Genomic DNA, 18,160 nt, shown 5'->3' with positions numbered 1-18,160 from the left:
TAATCAGAGTGAAATAATCAGAGCTTGTAATGACTGTTAAATTCTACAGAATATCATGGAATTGTTTCGCTGTGTATGTAAAACAGCTTAATTAAGCTAATATATTCATAGCTGGTGTGTATTTGTGGACATTTATGCCAGCAGCAGACAAGAGAGCTATAAAAGCTTCACTTTCATGATGTGTGTCTGATGTCAGCATGCACTTCACACGTGCAGGTCAGAAAGTGCAGAGCTCGTTTCTCGCAGTTCACCGATTTGCAGCCTGGTTCTGTATGTTTTATGTTTGGGGTTGTTTTCTTTTGTTTTTTGGTGCATGAATTTCCAAAATAAAGTGTCATTCTGGCAAACATATAGGAGAAGAGAAGAAAATATAAACTGCTTTTGGACAAAATGCAACTACCATTGTAGAGATACAGGCTACAGATTTAGTTTCACTGTGAATTACATTATAGGCAGCTGTGCTGCAAGTGACCCCAGTCTGCCTTAATTCTTCATTTTTAGCCCATTGTGATGAAGCCGAAATCACTTTGCTTTTCAAAAGCCTAAAAAGCCATAGAGATGGTGAATAATTCCACATTCAGTTCTTAACAGTTCTGTTCATTCCTGTAGGAAACAAATAAGCAGAAATCAACTAGGAAGCCTATACTTTTTGAGAACCCTGGGTGACTCTGTGCCTTAAAAATGTGTGCAGCTTTGTCTGCTGCATCATTACTAACTGCTAAGTGTCACGTTTTGATACTGGTCTTGAAAGTTTTGCCTTTAAACCTAGTGACCTCTTGATTTTGGTGTCCTTGCTCGCTGTCTTATTGAGTTTCATGAACAGAGATAGAAAGCAGTTACAACAATTTTGAGATCCATGTATTTTGATTTCTTCTGCAGTTATTAACCAGATAGAAAAGTGCAAAACTGGTCACAAGATTTCCTGTTTGATTGCTGGTAGATTTGGATTTTTTCAAGTGATTCTCTGCTCTGTAAACTGTTTAACCAAATGAGTATTCATGTTTCTTTTAAATTTAAAAAAAATAATAATAAGATAAAATAATTAAAAAAAAAAAAAAATCTACAAATGCAAGGTTAGATGTGTAACCTAAAGCAAGTCTCATCATTAGCACTTGTCAGGAATTTTACATTAATCACATACATAATTGATAAATTATTTGGAGCCAAAATAGTAATCATATGAAACTAAAACTTGTTTGTATATATGTAACTTCCCTTGTTTTGTGTATTTCATCCATTTCAATTATATTCATTGTATTTTATGTGAGTTGAATTGATGGATCCCCCTGTGTAAGTAATTGCAAAGCCTTAGCTTAGCATACAGCATAGTTAAGAAAAATGCAAATTTTCTGTTCTTTGAAACTTAGATTCCCTAGATTTTAAATTATTTACTTTTCTTTAACTGCTTTTCTAGGAACAAACTTCACCCTTGCAGAACTGGGAATCTGTGAGCCTTCTCCCCATCGAAGTGGCTACTGCTCAGACATAGGAATACTCCATCAAGGCTATTCCTTGAGCACTGGCTCTGATGCTGACTCAGACACAGAGGGAGGGATGTCTCCAGAGCATGCGATCAGGCTGTGGGGAAGAGGGATCAAATCCAGGCGAAGTTCTGGCCTGTCAAGTCGTGAAAACTCAGCTCTTACTCTCACTGACTCCGACAATGAAAACAAGTCTGATGACGAAAACGGTAGGGTTTTTGTTTGTTGTTTTTTTATTTTTTAATATATTCTAGATGTGCATGTATAGTAACATGAGTGTTCTTCTAAGGATTCATTTTCTACTTTTCTTTCTCTGTTTGATTTAAGCTGCTTTTGAATACTTTTTTTTAAAAAACATCAATATCAGGAAGCTATAACGTGCTTATTTAAATTATCGTATGATTTTGTTTTTAGGCAATACCCCTTCACAGAAATTTATATTCAGAGTATATTAACTTAAACTTAATGGTGAGAAATGAGGAGAATTTTTAAAACTAGGTTATTGTGTGATTTCTATTCACAGCTTGAAGTAATATTAATAGCATACAATATGCTAGTAGCTGTAAAAATGGTGGTATTTGATTTTACAGGAGTTCTTGAATTTTGTGGGTTTTTGTATTCTGTACTTGCTTATTGGTGGATTTAAGGGGCTGTTGAGAGCAAACATATGCATCATACTGAGGCAAAGAGTAGGTAATTAATTACATAGAAATGAGACTTTAGACAGTGCACGAATCACTGTTGACAAAGCACCTCACCAGTCGTTGATGAAGCTCCATCAAGCCAGCTGTCCTTTCAGATGCATACAGCACAGATTGTTGATTTTCGTATTTGTCTGCAAAAAATGTATCAGACAAATCATCTGTGCCCGTATCTTTTTAAAGAAAAAAAAAAAAAAAAATGGTAAGAATGGATTTACTGCAATTTGTCCTCCGCACCACAGGGTAATGAAGACACAAACTCAGCTTAGGTAAAATATTTAATAAAACCTTTGACATTTGCCATTTTGCAAAGGTGAAGAAGGAGCCTCCTTAATGTTGACCTTGGAGCAATTCTCAGGCAGCCAATACCAGGTAACGTGATCAGGTCTCAGCTACATGTATTACTTATCACAAAATTGAATTTACTGTGTGATGCTACTTACCACATGAGGGTTTCTTTCCTGTTTATTGGAGGCTCCTCCCTACATTCAGTGGCAGCTGTCTCAGTAAAGCAGGGGTGTGATAGGTGCTGGAAACTTAATCAACTCCTTGTTAAAGCAAACAAGGTAAAACTGAATTACACTTTCTATATTGATAGAAAAAAAGTTCAGAAAAGTGCAATTGATTTTTATTTTATTTTTTTTTTCTGCAAGAGCGTGCAATTTTTCCTGATTTAAATTGAATCTTCAAGTAGTGTCTTTTCTCTATGGGCATAGCAGAATATATTTCTTCATCAAAACCAAAGAGGAAATATGTATTTGCTAGCACAAAGAAACCATTATTTTTTAAAGAGTTGTTGATTGGATAATTAATCAATTATTATTATTTACTTTTTTTAGTAGTACTGTTCACAGAAAATGTCAACTTACGTTTACTTCGGTATAGTTTTGAAAAGCTCCAACAACAATTGGAGTTCATTTCTCTATCAGGATTTCCCTTCATATAGGTGACTGGCAGCCTTTCTTCGTTGCTGAAGAAAGCGCTTTGCGACAGCTTTTGTCTCAGAAAATTTAATCCTGAGACCTAATTTTGTAGTTTTGCAGACATTGATGAAAGAAGTCTGTTTGCTTGCATTTTGTTTTTGTCACTGTAGTAAGTGAATTATAATTACCGAGCAACTGGAAATACGGTGCACTAAATCCATTTTGAACAGATAATTTTTCTAGCTGTGAAAAGAATAAGCAAAAGGAACAAGGAAAATAAAGGGATATGTGATAAAAGAGCACGCGAGAAAGGAAATAGTGTCTGGAATTCACTTTTACTTGGCTTTTAGGATTAGTGCTTATGTTTGGTTGTTTAAAAAAAGATCACGCAATGGTCTGTATACACAGAGGTGTTGACTCCTGTAAACTTTTTAGTCTTACTCTCTCACAAATTCTGGTTAGCTCAAAAATCAATGTTTTTTCACATCACTGACTTTATGAAGTTTGGCGATGTATTATCATATAGATTGACAGTTGCCCCACTGGTTCAGCACCGCAGTGTGGGCACTTACGAAACCATCATTAATTTCTCACAGTCGTGCCCAGCAGTGGTTTCCTACATAATAAAAACTGTGTCCTTCAGAAGCAGATCAATAACTTGCTCGGTATTCATCTTGAAGAGAGAGTAACAAGAATCTGTATATCAAGAGAAATTCACTTTCTGATATTGTTTCAGATTTGCAAGGTTCTGGCATAGAATAATACATTTCTTGGTACAAGATTTTATCCGTTTATGCCTAGCAGTATTAGGGGCATTCGTGATGCATAGATTTCACTGAACTTACTTCAAGTGTTGTTGAAGTTTTTTTTCCCTTGGTACATTACTATTGTTACAAAATGGTAGTTAATGTCCAAAAGGGGTAATGTATATGGTTGCACTTGGGGGAGTAAAAAAAACTAACACAAGAACAGAAAGAACTTTTTACTTTTCTTATTTTCTTCATATATTATGTTTATTTATGTAAATTTTTAGTACACCTCCGAGTAGCCCAGAGCTGACTTGATTTCTGACACTTGCTCTAATGATTTGAAGTTGTACTGATTCATATCCATTCACAAAGTTTTTGGCCATTTTCCACACTGCTAGATTTGGTGTGTTGCAATTTGATCATAGATTAGGATTTTGTGGGCCTTGACATATCAACGTGTTCAAAGTGCTTATAGGTAAATGCAAATATTTTAAACACACTTAAGTTCACTTTTACTTGGTACATTAACATTCTTCCTAACAATATAGAAAATGCAGTTTGAAAAAGGAGCGCTTCTATAATTTTATTTATTTATTTATTTAAGTCTCATTAGGCTCAAAATTGTTAACGTATTTTGCAACTTTTAATGCTGTCTCTATCTGGTTATCTCTTCTTTAAACATGGCAGTGTAAATATTTGAAAGCAAATCTGTCACCAAATTATTATGCAACATGATCTGTTGAGCAGTGAGATTTAAGTAAATCGAAGTTTTCATGGTACATCCAAATGTAAACAGGCAGAAATACAGCTCTCCTCTGATGTCATGTGCCAACCTTGTAGAGGGAGATTTTGGGACACCCACAGATACGTTGTGTAGGGGATATACCAGGGGGCTCCCAAATGTTTATTTTTTCATTATTAAATCCCTTAACTGTTTATTCCAAAACACAATGGAAAACTTGCAACATAGGAGTACAAAGAAACAGAACATCACAATTGAGGAGAAGATAGGTGCAGTATGCATTTAGGACAGATCTGCAGTCTGTGTGGTACCTGTGGTAATCTGTGTTTAGAAATCCACTGTAGAACTCTGTGATTTTGGTAGTTCTTTGCAGGTGAAACATTTGTAATGGAAATAATTCTAAATTTGAAAAAGTAGTTGTGTGTCTATAGCCCAGCTATACATGGTGAAGTTCAAAACAGGGCTACATGATCTGAATGAACCTGGAGAATTCCCACTGTTGAATGTAGTACTGCCATACTCTTACCCTCTCCTTATTTTATGTTCCGTTCCTGGGGATCTTCCCTAGCTTTTGGAGGCAGCTGGTCTCCAGCACCAGGTGTAAAGGATTCAGGTGCTATGGGAATGTGTTGCAGAATGCTTCTCAGAGAAATTATTATCAGGTTCAGCAAGCGTATCACTTTGGTGTTTGTTTTATTATTGTAGCACTTTCAATCCTTTGGTTTGAATACTAGAAAATACCACAAGTACATATCATTAATAAGAAATATATATAATTTAAATATATAATTTACTAAGTAGAATGAAGTAGAGAATATTGTAAGATAAAGTGTGAGAAACTGTTTCTTTTAAATTTCTTATTATATCTTACAGAGAAAACTAGGAAATCATGTTTTCCTGTTCATTTTTTTTTCTTGCTGTGAGTTTTCTGGTGTTGATTTCATATCATAATTTTTCCAACGTGTATGTAAAGTAGATCTTAAAAAAATAAAAAACAAATCTTAATTCAAACTAAGCTCTTTTTTTACAGATGCTTTACTTTTATGAGGAGGATGATCAAGGCTTTTTCCAGGTTGTTGTTGAACAACAGGCTTAGATTTATGATAGAAAAGAAAAAAATACTGCCACATCAAAGTAATGAACAGGGGCATCAGACCATCAGATGACAGCTGAAGAGTTTATTTTCTTATTTTCACTGTTTAAATTTTGACATGTTGTTCTCAATATTTCCTTATTTTAATTTTTATTCAGTGTGCTATTTCACACTTCATAATTTGCTGAAAAGCTGGTGGTGAAATTGTGATTCTGCTCTTCAGAAGATTTTGGTTTTGTCTTCTGCAAGATAACCTCTGAGTGTGATAAAACCAATCTGAAAGTAGAAGGTTTAATCTTCCTGACAGCAGGATTCTGTTTGTGTTTAGTAAATTGGACTTAATCTTGCTTCCTAAATATTTCCATTAAAAAAAAAATTTGCTTTGGGCTATGGGGAATTTCTTAAAAAAATAATTAAAAACAATAAAAAAAAGTTGGTGAAACAGTGTGATTTCAGTAGGATCAGATCTATGAAATGTCAGGACAAGTTAGGAAAAATGAGAATATTCTCTTCTCATTTTGAGGTAGTTTTTCTCCATGTGTAAGAAGCAGGGAAGCTCTGGGCTTGCTGTATGTTGTGTGGTTGAGAGTTTGTTTCTTCCATTGGTGCTCCCTGGGAATGTTGTGAACATTTACTTCCCAAACCTACCCAGTTAGCTCTGAAGCAACAGGAAGGGTAAGGAAGAGAGGAAGAGCCACCACAATTCTGTGATCTTTTCAAAACTGCAAAAGAATCCAGATGGTCCCAAGGGTTTTAAATGAAAAGTCATAGACTCTGAAAATGGAAATGTGTGCTTCATACATCAGCAAGGCTTCTTAAGAAAAAGCTCTTGGATGGTTTAGCTTGTGCATGGGTATGCTTCTCCAGGAAGGCATTTAAAGTACTTTGTAAATGACAAATTTAAAAACTAATTAAGCACAGTATCAGAACTGAGTTGCTTGAGTGGATCCAATTTTAATGTGCTCTCAAAACATGAGGACACTTCTGATCGGAGATAGATTCCTAATTGAGGAACTGACTAGCAGGAAGAACTTTAAAAGACCTAACTACACATCAAAGACAGTCTTGTCCAGGTCAGTGGTTTGTGCAGTTAGTGTGGGAGGAGGCTAAATGATGGAGCTAAGAACAGAAAAGAGGTGTGTATTGCTGGTAAACTTTGAAGTCTTGTGCAGGACAGGAGTGTGAAATGACAATATATATAATCTTGAACATTTGTTACAATCTTAATATAACCCAATAACACTCTAGTATAGATCATAGGATAATGCAGTGAAAGTAATGTTAAACATACAGGTGTATCCAAAGAATAAAATACTGCTCACAGCACAGTGTTGGTGGTATTCTAGATAGAGACGTGGCTGCAGTAGTACTTACCTGGCCTAAAGGGTTCACAGAATCACAGAATGACTCGGGTTGGAAGGGACCGCAAGGATCATGTAGTTCCAACCCCCCTGCCTGGCAGGGCCACCAAACATACACCTTTACTAGCTCAGGTTGCCCAGGGCCCCGTCCAACCTGGTCTTGAACACCTCCAAGGACGGGGCATCCACAACCTCCCTGGGGAGCCTGTTCCAGGGCCTAACCACTCTACTAGTGAAGAACTTCCCCCTAACATCCAACCTAAATCTTCCCTATTTCAACTTAAAACCATTTCCCCTTGTCCTGCTATTATCAGCCCTTTCGAAGTGTTTGCTGCCCTCCTGGGTGTAAGTTCCCTTCAGGTATTGAAAGACTGCAATGCGGTCACCCCGCAACCTTTTCTTCTCCAGGCTGAACAAGTCCAACTCACTCAGCCTGTCCTCATAGGGGAGGTGCTCCAGCCCCCTGATCATCTTCGTGGCCCTCCTCTGTACCCTTTCCAAAATCTCTATGTCTTTAAACAATGCCATCTTGATTGAGTTAGAGCTTTGTGTCTGTGAAGTCTGTAATCTTTAATTTCTCTGAGATGTCAGGGATTTTAGTATTTCTGATACATTAAATGCTTCATTGTGGCTGCTGAGCCTGAACACTTTGCTTTCTGTCCCTGTGACTACATCAGAATCTGGCTGAAGCCGTTTCTGTTTTTCATGTTTGCTTTTCAGAGTGAGTTACGTGGAGTACCTGATTGCCCCCTCTGTAATTACATCATCCAAGGCATATAGGGGGAAACAAAACCCAGTATTTAGCCCAGAAATCAAGGAAAACAGAAATAGAGACTGGTGAATTAAGTCTACCTGGGAAACAGTGCCACAGCTGAGTTGGTTAGTTGTGGATGCTGGCTGTAGTCTGCTTTTCCTCAGCATGAGACAAATGCTTTTGTGTGCAACTTCGTCTGCATTATCACTGAAGGTTGCAACACAGGCAGGTGTTTGTGTGTTTGTTTTTGTTGTTGTTTTTGTTTGTTTGTTTTAAAGCTATGTCAACATAACCTTGTTATTTTTCAATTAATATTTTAATCATGATTCCTTCCATCTACTGGACAGAAGTGATGAAACTGTACTCTAAAGAATTTCAGTACAGCACATCATTCAGTTTGCCAATTATTAGTTTTAGTAAAGTGAACTTAGATGATACAGGTCACTTAAGTAAGCAGCAGCACCTTTTTTCAGAAGTACAACTGAATTAGAATAATGCCTTGTTACACTTTTCCTTAACAGAAATGTGTATCTGATAACATTAATCCAGCTTGGTAATGAATTCATTGTGAGTGGCTGATGAGAGATAAAACTGTTACAGGAAGGTTTGGCTGTACATGTTTGTTAAAACAAAATTTATCAGAGTGCAGCATAAAAATAGGTGTATTTTACTTTCCTGTGTAAACTTAAGCACTCAGCATAGGAATCCATGCATTGAATTTAAGTCTTCTCTTTCAAAAAGCTATGAAATTTTTACCTAAAGCTTCCTCTGAATTTATCAAGCTACATACTGGTACTTTTGTTCTTGTAGCACATCCCACTGTTTATAATCTTCCTAATTACAAAGGCTTGCATATTTCACTAATAAGCACATAATGAGGTGAAGGTACACACTGCTTGTTCTCATCAGCCTGTTGTTTAGGCTGTTTTCCTTGAGTTTGGCCATTGGATTCTCTGTGTACGAATGCATGTTCGCCGTATGTGTCTATCTACACACATATAAGGGCTGTTTAACTATTAATTCTATTACTAAATATTTAATTTGATATATTTTGTGCTTACACTCTTTGCAGTGTTCATTTCAAGTTCTCTGGCAACTTGTCTAAGAGAATATATTAGATGTGATTGTTACTGTAATGTTTAAATATAACTATTCAGAGATAAATTATACTCAGCTAGAAAACAGATATGAACTTCAAGTTCTGAAGTTATAATATATTCATACATTAGAATAATTAGATTTTACCCATCTTTACCCAATATCCATGACTCAGCTTTTTGTATAAAGTCCTACCAGAACTGTACTTGTTCTGCAATGTGTGATATAAGCAATCCAGAAATTATTTCTTTTCTTCATTTTAAACTTCACTATATCTTATATCTTATGTGGGTTAAAGTTAACTTTCTTAAAAGAACTTAGGCTTCTATGTGTTGTATGACAGCCAAGTTCCTTGATGTTGGAAAGGAAAATACTTTTGTTTATTTAAGTCCTTCTGTGCTGTTTGAAATTGCTGATACTTGTGTTCCCCCTTTAAGAAATTGTGTGGATGGCTGACGTTTCAGAAAGTCTGAAGTTCTGCCTCTTGAATCAAGGGAAATATATGTTATGATCAGCTGTTCATCCACTTTGCATGCACTTGCTTGTTAAGCCTTTGGTTTATTGACCTTGCATTTGTGTTCTTCAAGATATCAAAAGCTGTTGGTAGCACTACCAGTAACATGCTGAAATGTGAACGTGAAATATCAGTTATGATAAGAATTGAACTGTTTTATGTACGGTTGGTTGTAGTCTTTGGTTAAAGGACATCTTAAATAGAGTACAAGGAAGATATGATAATAACAGAGAAATTGAACTAATTTGAAGTATATACCCTTTCAGTAACATTGGCTGCTATTGCAGGCTAGTTTTATCTGTCCTTAAAAATACTCGCCTACTTCTTGCAATTTGCCATGGGAAGGCTTTCCAGGTAGTAGGTTTGCCAAAAAGGTATCTTTAAATGTTTTTTACAGGCTGAATGGTTCATCTCATTATGATGTGTTGTGTTTGTCACCAGAGGGTGCCATTGCTGCGATGTTCCACTATCTCATGTTAAAGAAAACACATGGTTTTGTGTAAAGCTTTGTCAAGGAAAAGCCTTATAGAGAATAACTTACACTACTGGCAGCAGAGCTGTATGTAGAGTCAATTCTTCAGGTGTTTCTTTTGGGAAATCTAGCATTAGTTGGAACCTGACCCTAAAAGAGGACACGTTCCTGGTTCTCCATTTGTGTTTAAGTTTCATAAATACATGTAAGTAACACAGTATTTATTGCAGTTCCATACAAACTCTGTTACTCCTTTCTTACCAAGAAAATCTCTGCTTATTTATAGATACTTGGTACTATACAGCAGAACAATGAGGATGTCATAAGAGAACATTTTGACATGGGGGGAATGAAACTGCAGAAAGAGATATAGTTACCAAAAATAAGTTGTTGGTAGATTGCGTGCTGGGTCCTGAAAGCATCCAGTGCAAGGTCCCTTTCCTTATATTAAAATTGCAGAAGAGCCTTGGATTCGTGTGTACTGCCCCTTAAAGTCTGGGTCTGTGAGATAATCGAAACATGATTATCCCTCTATGGAGAGGTAGTGGAGATATACACAAACTGGACTCTAAGAACCCTTAGTTCTTCCATGGAGTATATCACAGATGCAACCCGTTTACAATATACATCAGATGGGATTTAGATTCAGGATGTAACTCATTTCTAAACCTGCCGTTCTTTTATATTTTTCTGTTTGCTCACAAAAACAAAGTGCGGGCATTTATTCAAACAAAAATAAAATTATGAACTATCAAGCTTCTTTTTTTGCGTAGCCTGAGTTAGAAGAGAAATTTTCAGTGTTTTTTTTTTTTTTTTTTAATTGTTATAAACTTCTTGGTATTATTGAGGGCCTTCAGACAATGTGTCTCTGGGACAGATTTTACAATTTGCCAACAATTGAATGAAAATAATGTTTTGATGTTTTTTATTTTTATTTTTGAGAGTGTTACTAATATCTCAGAGATGGCCAAATGTTCAGGTCATTCTAGGGCTTTCCATTACTGATACAGAGAAGATGAGTGTTCAGTTGATGAAACTGCACTGCTAGAAAGTTCAAGGTGCCTATGGAAACTGATTCTTGCTTGCCATATTTGCCCTATTGAAACTGAGAAACCATCTTGTAAGACAGCACAATATCATTCAATTATAATAACATGCCTGTAGGCAAGGCATGATATGTGAGCATCATTTGTTTGCTTAGAGCCCTGACTGTCATTCAGAAATATTGAAAGGTAGCAGTTGGATTTTTTCACACAAATGGTTAAGGGACTTTTCTCAACACCAAATTAGTGCTCAAGAGTGAAAATCTAGCTTCTGTTTTCTCAGATGCTGAGCTGTAATAATGAATAATTAAGAGTCCCAGGGGAATTTATTTATTTTTTATAACTTGAGTGATGATAGATAATAAATGGATTTTATCAGTTTTCTGTACAACATTTCTAGTTGACAAACTTGCAGTAAGACTAATTACTAAATAACTCATTTTTCCTGTTTCATTTCAAAACAAGGGAATAGTTTTTAAGTAGTATTATTTTACTTCTTGTCTCCCACAAAATGTTAATAGCTTCAAGCCATGTCATGCTGTGTAAGTGGGGAGAAGACAGATACAGATGCACTTGTGCAACATAGTGCTGTTTCACTGATAGAACTATTTTCTTTTTCTTTTATTTATTTTCCTTTATTTATTTATTTATTTATTTATTTTTGCTAAGTTAAGTGCCACATCTCCACCGGGTGGAGTTTAAAAGTTGTCAGTTCAATAAATAAAAAGAAGGCTGGGATAGGAAGGATTAAGTTAAGGCTAAGATTGTGTATGTATTCTGCATTGTGAAAAGATGAGAGAAAATAGAGAGAGATTAGGTACAAAAGAAAGAGGAGTCAAGTGGGGCTGAGAGAAGTCATCAAAATGCTTAGGTTTAGAACAGCTAATGAAACAAGCAGGGAGGCAGTAACCTGTCACCCAAAATGTTTTACTGTCTGTGTAAGTATACCAGTTTACAGAGGCATTCTACAGTAATAGAGTGTGTTGTGGTGGTTTTCATCTGTCTGTATGTCGTGTTGTTCACTTTATTAAACTGCTTTCCTGTGGCAAACCTTTCAAGTTGTTGGTCTTGAGTGGTTAATGTGTCAGTGAACAATACTAAATCAGTAGGAATTGAATTTTTTTCTCTGTGTTGTGTGTTAGTGGACCATATGCAAGTATTTGGAGTTTTATTCTTTCTCATTTTCATGCAACTCAGTGTTACTTCTAAAGCTAAGAACATACATTAATAATTCAGTTCGTTTCCTTCCTTTTTGGAGTTCTCTACGTTTTTCAATATTGAATAATGAAATAATAAACCTTATTTTCACAGTTCTGTCAATATATCCCTGGGTAGCTGCTCAAAGTCTCCTTGAGTCTTGATCACCTAGACAATTTGCCAGCTCTAATTTACTGGATAATTGCTGCATACTTCAAGTCCACTTCTATTGTGATACTTAACCAGTTTTTGTTCTTGGAGATGGTTTTTATCTTGATCTGCAGTTTGACTTCTCTGGCAATATCTAAAGATCAGTAGCCATGTTTAGCTTAATCTCAAATTTTGGGATGCATGAATACTGTTATCCTATCACTCTCAGTCTGGAATAATTGTTCTCTCACCTGTGATCTCACTCTTAGTGGATTTAGTGTCCCTACCCCAAGGTAAGGACACTGTGCTCATAACAGAGCACAGTATGTGCTCTCTTAACTGGGAGAATACTAGCTAATCCTTTCAGTTTCTATCAAGCAGAATTTCTCCTGTGCTTTCATATTCTTGGATCATGTTAATTGGTACATTTTATTTTGCTTCTGTAGACGATAGAACAGATGAAGACAGCCTGGTATGATTACAGTGTTTAGTATGGCTTTTCTTTTTTTACTCTTTAAGAGAAAAGCATAACTGAAAGACCTATGGTGAGTGTTAAAAGACTTACCGATAGCCACAGCAGTCAGACATTAATGAGCAGTGTTTTCTATCATATCCTCAGTCCAGTTGTTTGGCTAAAGATTGTGAGAAAGCATAAAGGAGCAATCAGCACTATGGCACTTGAACTGTAAGGCTGGATTTCTGGGGAGAATTGGAACGTAATTTTGAAAGCCTCACGGTCAGCATCATCAAAGAAAATAATTGTAAGCTGTGAAGTGGTGATGGAGGTAGATTGGATAGCTCTACATCTACTGTGATTTAAGTCAGTTACCATTTATATTAAACTTCTCAATATTTATTTTGTTCTACTGGCGTTTTTAAACATTTTATTCTTCCATTATTTTATGTCTTGGTGAAAATGTTTTGCTATTTGTTAGTGTTTGCCTGAAAGAACGTATCTTCCTGGTTTGTGTTTTTTTAACATAGTGTGGCACCTTGAGCATGAGACTTCAGTGTGTTTCTGGGTAATTTTCAAGTTCGATTTGACATGTGTTGGCTAAAAACACTATTTGCGAGGCAGAATATTACAGTATGAGTGTGCAAAGTTCTGGGTATTTTTCCCTACTTGTGATGAATCTTTTGCATAGCCCTGAAAAATAGAGGAATTTATCATTTTAAATAAATAATGAACATCATACAAAAAATGATCAGGGAACATCAGTGTTTCTTTTCTATGCTTTTGTTCCTCTGTGAAACAACTGCATGTTAGAAATGATCTCTGTGATTATAAGTCTTGTTACACTTTCTAAAACTGGGTTTTTGTATTTCCTGTTTGTTAGTCTTCTTGTGACTCCTGTGTTGCGCTGCACAGGTATTCTCATTTTCCTTTGCATGAAACAAATGGGCTTTTAACAAGCAAAAACTTTTCAAACAATTTAAAATGTGTTTTGGAGCTCCTGGAGTCTTACTTGAGCTCTGCTGTTATGTCTCAGAGGGGCAGAACTCACGTGGCAATTTCTCCAGAAAGATTCTCTCAAAAGAACATATTAAAGATGAAATATAAGGATTTTTAGATCAAAAGGATAATGATTTTTTAAAATTTTTACTGTGTGATAAATTATTTTGAAGGTATTATAAAGATGTACAAACGTGCACGAAGGGAGAGAAGAGAAAGAAGGCTGTGACTTTGAAATTAGTACAGAGACCCAAAGGTATGCTCTGCTTTTATAAGCTTGTCATAAACCAAGAGCCAGGTTCTGTAGCGCGTGCACTCTGAACCATGTCAGGGTGAGTGCGATAGGAAAAACAGTTGATATCTATCCCATTTACCTTATTTATAAGATACTGTATTTCCATATATGCTGGAATGCTCTGTCTAAAAACATAACCAGTAATGCAGTGACTGTTCAGAAGACCAGCATCGGCTTTTAGTGTCACTCAGCAAAATCTATGTAATGTAAACTGTAAGGCAAGCAGGGTAAATAAAATTACACTTTCTTGTCATTTCTTTTTAAAAGTAAATAAATGAAACTGAGATTCTTTAGAAGGGGAGTAATTAACTGGCATGTAACAGTATGGACATAAGTCGCATGTTTCTAACAGTAATTACAGTCAACAGACTTGATTCAGTAATTACGAAAAAAATCTGCTGTTTATTATGAAACCCAAATGACTTTGATAGCAGTGAGACGTGTATCCAAAGACAGATGCTGGACCAAAACACCTAATATTGTGATAATTTGTTTCATATTTCTTATGTGAGCATTCACATGAATCATGCATGCTTAATATGCACTTCTGGGTTGATGTCTCATTTGGATAATTAATGGTTTTTGCACTAAAATATAAATACAGTAAAACCTATTCTAAAGATCAGCTGCAGCAAAAGCTAGAAGCAGAGAAGGAGAGTCTGAGTTGCGGCTTTAAATATGAGGTTTAAATACGAGGCTTATTAAAAGAAAGAAAAGATATACTCCCATAAAACTTACAGTCTTCATTGCAGTATATCTAATTCTTGTACGATTTTTTTACTTATTTATGGTAGACAAAGTACATCTCACAAGTCTGACCTGTTATGATGCTTATGTAAGTACAGCATGTCTAAATGGTGTTTATTAAATCTTAATAGTTTTCATAGGATTTTTGCAAGGATTAGAAAAATATCTTGGTTCTATTTAAGTTCAAATTGAATAATGCCAGTGTTTTTGGAAGTGAGATTCTGAGAAATAATGAAGTGAAGTTTCTTTTATAATAAAGTATCAGTAATGAAGAAGAATTCTGATTGCACGCATGCGAGTTGTGAATTTATGACAATCTTAGGAACGTGCAATGGGTGTAGGTATGGAACCGTGATTAAACATGCACAGTTCTGGCAGCTGTGTTCTGTTTACTAGCTGGCAACCTATTTTCTGTTCGTGAACAACAAGAACCCCGTTCATCAGTGTAGGAAATGGTTGCCAAACTGATTAAATCAGTTCTGTTTAGTGATACCCTATAAACACTTCATTTTACTTTTAAAGAGTTTCTGAAGTCTTTAAAACTAAAATGTCGGGCAATTTTATTTACAGACTTTCTTATCATGTCAACCAAGTTCAGCATGTGAATTCTGGTAATTTTGTCAAAGAATTTCTGTGAAAGAACCCTACCATTAAGTAAGTTCATTTCAGCTGCTATTATTAATTGAGTACTGTAAATGAAATATTTGGTACAGAAATCATCTCCAGGTAATTTTTTTACCTAAGAGTTACAATCTGTCCCTGGGACATACTCTGACTTGGAACCATAACATGCAGCCTATGTCCTACATTCATCTTCCATTTGCAATCCAAACCCAGGGCAGTGTGCAGTGAGCATCTTCTTGGCCCATCCCATGAGGCCCCGAGTGCCCTCCTGGCCTTGTGCTGCTCTTTGTCTTTCTGCAGCTCTGCCTGGGTTGGAGCTAGATAATCTTGGATGTCCCTTCCAAGTTGTCTGGCTTCATTGTAAGCTTCGAGTCACCAATCTGTGTGTGTGTGTCACCAAGGAGCAGTTGAAACCACCCCACTGGGACAAGGTGCCAGAGCCATGGAAACTGCTGGGGCCATTGGAGCTGCCTGCTGTGCCTCACGTGTGCCTTTGATGAATGTTTTGACAAATGCAGCTATTAAATCGAGTAGCAGAAAAGTGTTGTAGCAATAAATCAATTCTGTAGCGTACACAGGGCCTGGGTGATGAAACCAGATTTGTTGTGTTTTTGTTGTTGTTTTTTTGTTGTTGTTTTTTTTTTTTTTTCTTTTAATCTTTTCCCTGCTTGTGGTTTTATTCTGTGCCATTTGGATTTATTTTTGTACAGCTCATTTGTAAAGAGCTTCAAGTGATTGAAGTGAGCAGTGTTTTTCACTTCCTGAGCCTGAGCCACCCCGTCCAGCCTTCCTGTGGCAGCAGTTTTGTTCTTACCTCCCTGGCCATGAGCTTGGTCAGGGCAGCAGGGCAGGCAGCTCTGCTCCTGGGCTTCATTGCTTTGCTATGGGGTAAGAGAGATGCCTACTTCAGGGTAGGTGCGTGATCCGTGCCCTCAGCAGTGGCTCTGACACAGGTAAGTTACTGCTTTTGTTGGCTTGAAAGCTGCAGAAGAATAAAATTTCCAGAGGAAATAACTAGATAGGAAAAATGTGTTATACTTTTGAGGACTGGAAGTAGCTAGCACACAAATTACAAGAATTTGGCATGTCAGGCAAGCATCTTATTTGTGATATATATTCTTTCAATGAAATTTGTGAGTGGCTTCCTCTTAATGAGAGCATTTTGTGGCAGTAATTCCAAGTCCAGTTTGGAACGCTACGCCTTAGACATCTGTCTCCTTGAAACAGGAGTGAAAATACAAGATGGCTGTTTGAATTACATGGTGTCACCCCCTGAGCTCAAAAGCAGTGTAGGAGGCGGTGGATCTTCCTTATGGCTCTTGGTAGCATATCATGGAGTGCTTCTGTGCACACGTGTGGGTAGTTCTTGGAAAAACAATAGTAAACAGGTCCGAGATGTGATGTCAGATCTACTTAATCAATGTACTACAGATACATTACCCTAAATCTTGCTTAGAAAAATAGTAATCAAAGTCTTGAGTTTCTTTTCATTTGGGGAGACAGATGGCATATCTGCTTAACGGCAAATATCCAAAAGATTTTTTTTCTTAAAACAAAAAAACAAAAAACATTCCTATCTTTCAAAACATGGCAATCAGAATCATCTTGGAAAGGAACTATTAAATTTAATAAGCCATATGTTCAGTGAATTTACTTATTTTGTTCTGGGATGTAGACTTAAAATTCACCTCTGTGTCCTTTTGTGTAAGTTAACTGCCTTATTCTCTGCTACACAATTAAGGTATTTAACAGAGCTCCAAATGTGCAACATATTATTAGCCAAATACAGCAACTGGTTTTCATGTTGCTAAAATAAATGCATTTAGGAGAACAGTCTGCAGTTTACCAGAGTTCCCTCTATGGAGTTTGGTGTGTTTTGAAGATCAGACTGACTGGCAGCTTCCTCGGTATACATAAAACACATCTAAAATTATTTTAAATAGAAATTCTCAGAGGATTGTATCATGTTTGCCATTCTGTTGTGCTGAAGATGCAGATGTGCCAAACTGTTCTGCAGGATTATAAATGCATTAGTGAAACCCTAATACACCCTCTAACAAATACGTGTAATGCGGGAGGTTTTCTCAGCCATCTTGTACTCACTCATTTTATTTATTTCATGTAATTGGCATGTTGCTCTGCTTTTATAGCTTGTTAAAATGAGATGTGAAAATGGCTGTAGCTAATGGCTGATGGAAAATCTTTTCCCATTGTAGGCAGGAAGAACATTTCAGAAAAAAATGCACTGCAGATTTTAAAGCACGGTGCTCTCCTAGTGAGAAGCAGGTTTTCAAAAGATGTATGTAGTGCATTAGTATGTATAGCAGAAGCAAGTTCACTGACCTTAAATATGTATATGCACATCATATACAAGTGCCCAAGAGTTAAAGTAGTGCTGTATTGTAGATATAGGGATTCTGTATAAGTCAGGGCTTGCACGGTGGTGTGAAGTCTGGATGCAGCGGAGGTTTGGTTTTGGCTCCCCCTCCCAACTCACCTCTCAGAAATACCTAGAGTTCAGGTTTCTGAGCATCTTACTGTTCTCTCTTTTGAGCATTTCTCCTGTACATTGAGAGTGCAAGGTCTGTGTCACTGGAGGGTTCCTTAAAGCTGAGAGCCTTGCTGCCAACTGTTGGGCAGGTGAGATCTACTGGATGAGCAGAGAGGCTTCATTTCTGCTGGCCCTTCCATGGGGAGGGGATGGCCTTTCCTCCTTGAAAGTCACTATGTTGGATGATTCCAGCCCTGCTCTTTCTTAGGGAG

General features: G+C 36.6%; 1 protein-coding gene across 26 annotated transcripts in view; it reads left to right on the top strand.

The window, feature by feature from the left end:
* TENM2 (teneurin transmembrane protein 2) overlaps positions 1-18,160 on the top strand; it is a 1,410,959-nt gene that overhangs the window by 1,014,886 nt on the left and 377,913 nt on the right. For all 26 annotated transcript variants that reach the window (XM_085518796.1, XM_015875933.3, XM_015875927.3 and 23 more), the window contains one exon: positions 1,415-1,690. In XM_085518796.1, coding sequence (XP_085374922.1) covers positions 1,415-1,690 — 276 coding nt within the window. The remainder of the gene's footprint in view (positions 1-1,414; positions 1,691-18,160) is intronic.

This window comes from Coturnix japonica, chromosome 18 (assembly GCF_054131305.1).
Source record: "Coturnix japonica strain WE chromosome 18, WE-NBRP24, whole genome shotgun sequence".
NCBI lineage: Eukaryota > Metazoa > Chordata > Aves > Galliformes > Phasianidae > Coturnix > Coturnix japonica.
This window is presented reverse-complemented; position numbering and strand designations above follow the sequence as displayed.